A 9,647-nucleotide genomic window follows, 5' to 3' on the forward strand; every position below is an offset into this window, starting at 1 on the left:
TATTTGATACTACACCATAGTACTATTTCATTTTCCCATTACATTCACCTCGTGAACATTCACACGATGCACGGTAATGTAGAAGCTATATTTTTGGTTAATGATAGTCGGATTTGGGAAAATACACACTCTTACAAGAGACACACACAGTTACTAGATGCCTTGGTAGAAGGCTACTTTCAGTAGGAAGCATAGGGCTTTCTAAGAGGTTCAAAACGTTTTCATACTTACATTTCATATACGTACAAATACTTACATACAAATTAAGACACTAAAATACTTATGATCTCACCAGCTTTAAAGTTGATACTCTCTTTCAAAATAACTTGTATCCTCGGGTCAACAGTAGACAGGTACCACTGCAAAGTTTAGAGAAGATGGAGCTCGTTCAAGACTCATCTTTCATTTTGATTTATACTTTAGTGTCTATTAGACATATCAGAACACTTGTATTAAAATTATATTATTAATGCAATCGATGATGTTGTTGCTTGTTTACTACTATTCATTGTTGTGATACTGTACATGACGTCCTCCGCCCCAGAACGTTTCCGCCGTTCATGGTTTTGGGGTTTGACAACTTCAATCCTCACGGAATCACTAAATTCTAACCATCTACAACCCATGCGAATATAAAACTCCCCTGACACTTCTAATGACCAAACAACTCATGAAAATGACACCACCATCTTCCTACTACCACTCCTCCCCTAGCAACGGTATTGATTGAACCCAAAGGTTCTTCCATGAACAACTATGGATCATACCAAAACAGATGTTAACTCGACTGAACCCTGACTTTATTGGAGAACTAACCAACTAATCTGATCATAGACCCTTCAATCAATACCCCTGAATTGATCCTGGCAAAGACGCAGAACAGCAACCGAACACACTGAACCCCTCTCAGTAAGATATGAACCACTACTAATTCATGGCATGTAGAATGGCGTATAATAATCATTGATAATATAACCCCAACAATAACAAAGAACCAAACCAGAGATAATGCTTACCCAAGCCGAAACAAATTTCCAAATCAATATAAATTCTGACAATAAACGAGAAGAAATCAAAAGATTACATACCTGCAGAAGCATCTGCTGGAATCCTGGCCTCCTCCTCATGGGCTACCCCGTCCATCCTACTAACCACGTGAACAGCTGAGATCCGACCCTTGAACCTGGTGACCATCTATCAATGATGCGCCCAATGATGTCAGCTAACTCCTCACGTAAGGCTTGCGAAACCTCCGTGGAAATCTAATCATGGAGGCGACCCACCTGAGGACATGTTGCATAACCCACCTCCGATCCCAAAAGACAAGAGCTAACAATAGGATCCTCCTTCATGAAGGATCTCGGGGATCCACAAGCTTTGGGCTCCAGATGAGCCCCCAACTGACCTGCTACAATCTCGGCACGAAAGGCCCCAAGACCGTCTAAGATCTCCAAAATTCCTCCTTTAACTGAACCAAAGATCATCGTGGTCCATTCCAAAATATGGCGAGTAATCTCCGGTGAGATGAACTCCCGCATTCGTGCATCGATCAGCTCAATACCTGCATTTGAGTCGAAACCTGAACCTGAACCCCTTTCCTGAATGCTCAAAACCATACCGAAAACAACATGCCGAAGATCAGAACATACCCAAGAATCCTCATCTCACAGGCTTCCTAGATTCTCCAAGACTCTCCCAGATTCGAGTATGGATCTTGTGCTTTCAGTAGTACGAGCCCAATACTAGCTTCCACACCTATCCATACTTTCCTCAAGAATCCTCCTAAATCCTCTAAGTCACCTTCTCAAATCCATACACCAAACACTCGCTAACCAGCATAACATGACCCACTGAAGCAATCCTTAGGCTTTCCAAGGTTCCCGACCTCACCCTACCGTTAGTTGTTGAAGAACTCCTCATAATGTCAATTAGCTACCTCATGAACACAATCATATGCAACAAAGCTTAGATAATCCTTCGAGTAACAGACTCATCCCTACAATGGTTAGACTCAAACAAGAGCTGCGTAATAGGGTCAAATCTGTCACTATGAGATTATCCAACATTTGCCACATGTGACTTGACATATTCACTTAATAGCTCACTCACATCACTTATGAGTTCCACAAAGCACAAAGCAAGCAACATCCGTGCAGTAACATTACAATCCATAGAATAACCACGAGCATCCAATCCCACATACTACAACTCATACTACAAGCTCTCATTCCTACTACTGATTTCCTTACGCATACCAATTATACCTAATCTAGCATCCCATGCTCCCTAGGCTATAAGGAATCACATATCAGGCCAATCTACCACTGACTTATCAGAAATAGCATGCAAGTCTACAAGATCAAACAACATGCATATAAAGGCATCTCTCCTAGTATTATACCATGCTAAAACTGAGCAAATCCTTAACCCTAACTAGAATGTGATTCATAGATTCATAAATCAGATCATATCAAATAACATGTATGGGTATTTTGGGAGAAACTTACTTGAGCTCTGTCGATTGCATGCACCACACCCCTTTCTTGTGTTAGAAAACTTGTTTCCCCTTTAAAATCATTTTTTTCATCTTTAAAAAAACTTTACCAAATCCTCAGTTTGAGTTTATACACACCCAAGAGTGTGTCCAAATCCCTCCAACCAAGGCTCTAATACCAACTTGTAACGTCCCAAAAATAATACCATAAATTTTTGTTTTTAATTTAATAAACCATTAGAACATATCATTTCCACAAAACCAAAGTAATAAATATTTATCAAAACATCATCATATCAGAGTAAATCACATAAGACGGAAACATGTGGTGTGTGCCCTGCAATCATCCCGAACTCTTCCATTTGAAAACTGAAGTACCTGCAACATAAACTGAAAACCGTAAGCACAAAGCTTAGTGAGTTCCCCAAGATACCACATATCATACATACACAAATCACATAATGCGCCCCCGCCCGGTCTCGAGTCCAACTCGGCCTCGGGCCCCGTCCGACATTAAGCCCCGCTCGGATTCCAGATTTGTCAATCACCAGGCCTCGCCTGACATTGGGCCCCGCTCGATACACACACAATCATATAACCATATAATCATATAAACATGCCCTCTTACTAGCATATACAATAATCATAAAGACCATAGCATACCATACAATTATCGAGCTTCACCCAGCAAGAATAAAATACATACTGATAACTAGCATACAATATACTTATCAGGCCCTGCCTGGCATCGGGCCTTGCCCGGTAAGCATATCATTACATAACACATGCAAGAGTCACGCAGACATCTACCATCCTAACATATAAACCAAGGGCCACCATTGGTTCCTTCAACTCACCAAACTCAGTGAGGAGACTCACCTTGCACTTCTGAATCCAGCTGATAAATCTCTGGCTGCTGGCCCGCTAAAATCCCCGTGCTATCAATCACAAGCTAATCATCCATCAATAATCAGATCCGACCCATACTAAGTGTCCAAACAGGGTAAAAGACCTTTTTACCATCTTCATAACTTGGCCCAAAGCCAAGGCCCAATTCAACAATCCAATAGCCCAATCCTAATTAGCCACCCAAGGCCAAAATCATGGCCTAAATTTCCAAATTGGGCCCAAATCCCATAGTGGGCCTCTATAAATAAATATCAGTCCAAAACCTGATGGCCCAACAAGGCCTAAAGCAACTAAGCCCAAAATATGGCCCAAACCAAAGCCCAAACACCGAAAACCTATCCTGTTGAGTACGTGGGCCGTACTCAGCTTGAACGCTAATCATACTGGTTTAAGGGCTTGTACGATGCGCGTATAGGCTTGTATGCCTAGCGTACTCCTCCATTCAGCCCAAACTCATTTTTCTTCCTTAATCCATTAAAACATTAATCCAAAACATAGATCTGACTTCCTTAAGATGGATAATCACGTAAAGTTGCTAACTTTACGTTCATGCATGACTAAATGAAGCTCTTAAAGCTCAAAAGGACTTATTGGGTGATTTAATACATGCTTGAGACCTTAAACCTCATAAAGCTTGCACTTTTATGCATAAGAACACCTCATAACAAACTCAAATCTATAAGAATAAGTCCTTCAAACATCTTAACTCATCAATCAACCCAAAAAGGGACCCAAAAGCATGAAAATCAAGACAAGTAGAGATCTAAGCATTAACAAATCAAGATGTAAACTTGATACCTTTAGGAGATTGCAAAGTGATGAATGATTATGGATCTCTAAGTTCCCCACCAAGCTATGAACCTTCCTCCTTCTTCAATCTCTTTTAAAAAAATGAGCAAAATAACACCAAATTCTCCTCAAGAGCTCAAACGCACATCAATGGAGGCTAAAGGACGATTTCTAGGGTTTTGGGTGCTTGGAGGCTAGTAAAGAGGCCAGCCTTAAAGACTTAAGATGCTTAAATAGGGTATATACACTTAAAATTAGGGTTTCCACTATTCCTTGTAGGCCCCGCGTAATACTTGTACGCCTAGCATATGATTCTTCGCAATCTCAATCCCTCATTCGCAGTACGCTAAGTATATACCACATTACGCCTCACATACTATCCTTCGCACCAGTACGCCCCGTGTACTCCATAGGTACGCCCCACATACTAGAGTTCCTCTTAAACCCTAAAACACTCTGAAGGCCATAACGTTTTCGTTATAAATCTGATTCTGACGATCCTTATATCCATGAAAAGGTAACGAGAATCTCTACGCTTTCATCAACTCATACCTGCCATAAAATTTCCCGAACAAGAATCCAATCTTTGTAAAATCCGAACTGACACTTTACCGAAATACCCCTTGGCCCCAAAATACAAACTGAACATGTGGATCATCCAAATACATCACCCGCCTCCAAATGAGTCTAGATCTCAATTCTTCAAAGGTCCTAAGCCTGCTAATACCCGATCTTTGACCACTTCCCCGAAATAAGAACAATTCGTAATAGGGCGTTACAAGGTGACCCTTGAGCTTTGTTTCAGCAAGCAACACTCCCCATCCTCTTTGTGCACACTTTTCGGACTCTTGTAAGTCCTCAAGTTCCAAACTTTATGACTCCATGTGCTTAGATCTAGATTTTCTTATGCTTTTCTTCATGTTTAGGCTAGTTGGAGTGTCGGGGTTCCATAAAGTTGCCAACTTTATGGATCCCCAAAGTCCCTTTATACTTGGAAGTGATGGATATAGATTTTGATTGATTTTTGAATTCTTGCATGACATCTTGGCCCCATTTTAAACTATTTTGACCTAGCTTTAGCTCAAGACATGCATTGGACATGCATGTCTATAAAGCTGCGATTTTTATGATCTTTTGGGAGTATGGAAGCATTCTTGAAAGTTTGGATGAATGGGGAAAATGATTAAGAGCTTAATAGATTAAGTTGGTTGGGGACAATCCCTACGGCATGGAGGTTTAGTCGCCATGTCGTGGAGTTTGGCAAAAACTCGTCTATTTTGTCTTATTATCCCCATGACGTGGCATAAGCTTGTCCACATCGTGACGACTAGTTGTTCACTTTTGATCGTCAACAGGTGACTTTGACCAAGTTTGACTATAGGTCAAATTGAGGATTTTGGGATGTAGTTTGAGACTTTATCCTTGTTTGTTTTATAGGTGACCCGTAGAGCCGATATTTGGATCTGTGATCAGTTCGGCTATCTTCTAGACTTCGAGGTGAGTTTTCTCATTGTACTCGTGGGTCGAAGGCACTAATGTCGGCCCACTAGATTGTGTTATGTATAGGATGTTGCTATGTTATACTGTTACATTGGTAGATCTGTATAATTACCTGTACTTTCTGTTTATTGATTACTGTTTGTATATGTCGACATCATGTGATTGGGTTAAAACGGTATTGCTTTGTGTTGTGAGCCAACATACATGGGAGCGGTCCAGGTATATGTTGCAGGCTCAGGAGCGTTCCAGCTTTGTGTTGTAGTCTCAGGATAGTGTGGTTGGGTTGAGGTGGTACTTTTTGTGTTGTAGGCCAACATACATGGGAGCAATCCATCTATATGTTGCAAGCTCAAGAGTGGTCCAGTTTTATGTTGTAGGCTCGGGGGCGATCTAGTTTTGTGTTGTAATCCCGATGTACATGTATTGTATATGTATTGTTGTGTGGGATATTTTGGGGGGGGGACTCACTAAGCTTTTGACTTACAGTTGTTGATTTCATGTTTTCAGGTACTTCTGATGATCGTGGAAATGCGAATGCGTGATCGTACACATCCTCCTATTGTTTTATGTTTTGAGAGATTGACTTGATATTCTGATTTTTTGGGATATGATTTGAAAACAATGGTTGTTTATCTATGGTTTATTGTGGAAATGATTTTATAAAAATTAAAAATTTTATCATGGTTTTTGGGATGTTACAATATAGAACTCGACAAACAAGTCTTTCTAACCGCATATTAGCCATGTGGTGATTGCAAGTATGAGATTTGTGGTTACATCACACCCTCTCCACATCAAGCATTAAAAATATGTTGTGCCCTCAAGTCGTCTCTTTCACACTAAGTCCTTTTGGAAACAATTTAATGGAAACCATCAATCTCCACTACAAGGTAATGTTCATAAAATATGGTGCTTGAGATAGATGGGATATAAGCCACTAATATCTTCATGGTATTACCACCGTATGGACCAACACTCAAGGAGCATAACACTTTTACTATTGTTGTAAAATATCCATCTTTAATCTTACGAGACATTATCTGACGTTGATGTTGCCTATCGCTCTCTCTGTGGCAATACGATCCTTTTTCCAAATGTAGCCCAAAAGTTGTTGGACAGATGTTGCAACTATTTTTAATTTTATAAACATTACATGTTCTTTGTGAAAACGTTATTCACAAAAATTAGGATAATTTAGTTAAGGTGTATATATGAGGTTGATGACCGGTCCAAGGATAGTTCTTGAACAATTTTATCTCCCCTTTAATCTCGTTCACTAATTTCTCTCTGTCCCCGTCTCTTTGAGTACATATCATGAATTGGAAAGTTTTTTTTATGAACAGAAATAAGCAGATTCTCTTCTTCACCAGTGATATCCATCGCTAACATAAACTAAAGCACTGTAAGTTTATAATTCTCCATACTCTGTTTCAGTTCTTGCTCGAACAACATCAAACAGAGACTTAACTGTTGGATGATCGCAGCTCAATTCTTTATGATTACACATAATTTCCTTATTACAGTGTTGAGCTCCATGGTTTTCGTTCATAAACGTATAGCAGCACTGTGTTTAACTATAATTTGACAAAACAATTTCTGACATCTTATCATGATATGTGTCTTCAATCCTGTTTCTAATTGATTGTTGACAGAAAAAATGGAAGAAGAAAGAACAACTGGCGTCGTTAGCAGGTTCGTAGGAGGATTAAACATCAGCATAAGACGATTCTTGTTTCGAGTAATATCATGTGGTCCAATCCCAGAACACATCGCGTTCATCATGGATGGAAACCGAAGATTTGCAAAAAAATGGAAGCTCGAAGAAGGTGCAGGCCACAAAGCCGGATTCCTAGCACTCATGTCGCTGCTAAAATACTGCTACGAGATGGGAGTGAAGTACGTCACCGTTTACGCATTCAGCCTCGATAACTTCAACAGACGCCCAGATGAAGTCCAATACGTAATGGATCTAATGCACGAAAAGATCCAAGGGTTTTTGAAAGAATTAGATATGGTGAATCGGTATGGAATCCGAGTGTTGTTTATTGGGGATCTGAATCGGCTTTCTGATCCAGTGAGAATAGCGGCGGAGAAGGCCATGGAAGCGACGGCTATGAACAAGAAAACTTATCTTTTGGTATGTGTGGCATATACTTCGTCGCATGAAATCCGGCGTTCTCTTTATGAAGCTTGCGAGGAGAAAAGTCGCCGGAAAGTTGGGGAAGAGGAGGAGGAGAAGGAGGAGGTGATCAAAGTGGTGGATTTGGAGAAGAAGATGTATATGGGGGTGGCGCCGGATCCTGATATTCTGGTGAGGAGCTCCGGCGAGACGCGGCTGAGCAACTTTTTGCTGTGGCAGACCAGTAACAGTTTGTTGTATTCTCCGAAGGCGTTGTGGCCGGAGATGGGGTTGCGACATGTTGTTTGGGCGATCTTGAAATACCAAAAGAATTATTTCTATTTGGAGAAGAAAAAGAAGGAGGCTTGATTTATGAAGTTGTTGCTGCTATTATTATTATTATTATTATTAGTAAAGTAATTAATATGGTTCCTATTCTCCATAAATAAATCTACCTTTTTTGGTATATGATGTAATTTGCAACTTTTATATGCCCAAAAGTGTCTTATAATTAGGTGTTTAAGTTTTAAGTAATTTTACTATGTTTAGGTTTGTAAGACATTTCATCAATTTATGCCCAAAAATCGCTTACATTCTAATGTTGTTAATGGATCTTGTGTTTTAAACTTGTGGAGTTATATCATATTTTCCTTCATCATTAGCAAGCAGAGTTGTGTTTTGGTTAATGTAGTTAACTACTTCCAAATATAGATAGTGGCGGAGTCGCGTCAAAATAAATGGGTATCCTCTATAAAAATAAAAAATAAAAAAAAATCCACGTAATAAACAATAAGAAAAAAAAAATTACATTATTGAAAATTTTTTGAAGGGCATCACAGGCTACCCCGAGATATATATTAGATCCACCCATGAATATAGGACAATACTAAAGTCACCCATAGGTTGATTAAAGTCCAAAACTTATGATGGGAAGGAATATAGTCAAGAAACATATCAAAGGTGTGTTTTGTTGGTAGGAAATGATTGAAATTTGATGGAAAATGATTCTAATTTCCTCGAATTCATGTGTTTTGTTGGACTTAGAAGGAGGAAATGAATTCGTAAATGAAATAAACTTTGTATCATATAGATTCCTTCCAAAGTTTGATGAAAACATTTACTTCTCATCAAGGAAAATGACAAATTACGAAAACATCCCCGTTACTTATCAAAAAACCAACACTCACCACTATTGCTACAGACCACCAACGGTCACTATCACCACTACCACCACTACCCCCGCCACTGTCACCACTACCATCGCCACTGTTACCATCGCCGCCACCACCATCTTCGTCACCGCCGTTACCACCACCATCACATACCATTACCATCGCCGCCACCACCTCCAACGCCACCAACACCACCGCCGCCGTTACCACCACTGTCGCCATCACCACCGCCACTACCGCTGCCACCACCACCATTATCATCACCCACCACCACTACCACCGTCACCATCAAACAGGATATGGAATTTGATTCAAATTCTATATCGTATCAATCCACCCTGTTGGGAGTTAAGCTGAGGTGAGGATGTTGGATGAGTTTTGGAATTAGCGCAAACTGGTCCCTATCATTTTTGGCGTGGGTCTTTCGTTGTTTTTCTATTTTCAACATAAAATATGAACCGTAACCGAACCAAAAAACCGAAGATTTAACCGGTTCGGTTACCCAAACTAGAAAATTCAAAAATACTAGTTTGGTTAACCTGAAAATCGGTTCGGTTTTTCGGTTTTCGGATATTTTGAAAACCCCTACTTAGGAGTTAGGACTACCCAAAAACAAACAATCATTTCTTCTTATCCCGTATTCTCCCGCCCTAAAATGTATATT

At 40.0% G+C, this 9,647-nt stretch overlaps 1 protein-coding gene across 1 annotated transcript; it reads left to right on the plus strand.

The window, feature by feature from the left end:
- The first annotated feature begins 6,828 nt into the window (after window positions 1-6,828).
- On the plus strand, window positions 6,829-8,437 carry LOC111919007 (dehydrodolichyl diphosphate synthase 6). Its single transcript, XM_023914615.3, has 2 exons — window positions 6,829-7,094; window positions 7,345-8,437. Exon 2 carries the CDS (start codon window positions 7,350-7,352, stop codon window positions 8,178-8,180), a length of 831 nt encoding a protein of 276 aa, XP_023770383.1. The 5' UTR covers window positions 6,829-7,094; window positions 7,345-7,349; the 3' UTR covers window positions 8,181-8,437.
- Window positions 8,438-9,647: the final 1,210 nt, after the last annotated feature.

This window comes from Lactuca sativa, chromosome 8 (assembly GCF_002870075.4).
Source record: "Lactuca sativa cultivar Salinas chromosome 8, Lsat_Salinas_v11, whole genome shotgun sequence".
Classification (NCBI taxonomy): Eukaryota; Viridiplantae; Streptophyta; class Magnoliopsida; order Asterales; family Asteraceae; genus Lactuca; species Lactuca sativa.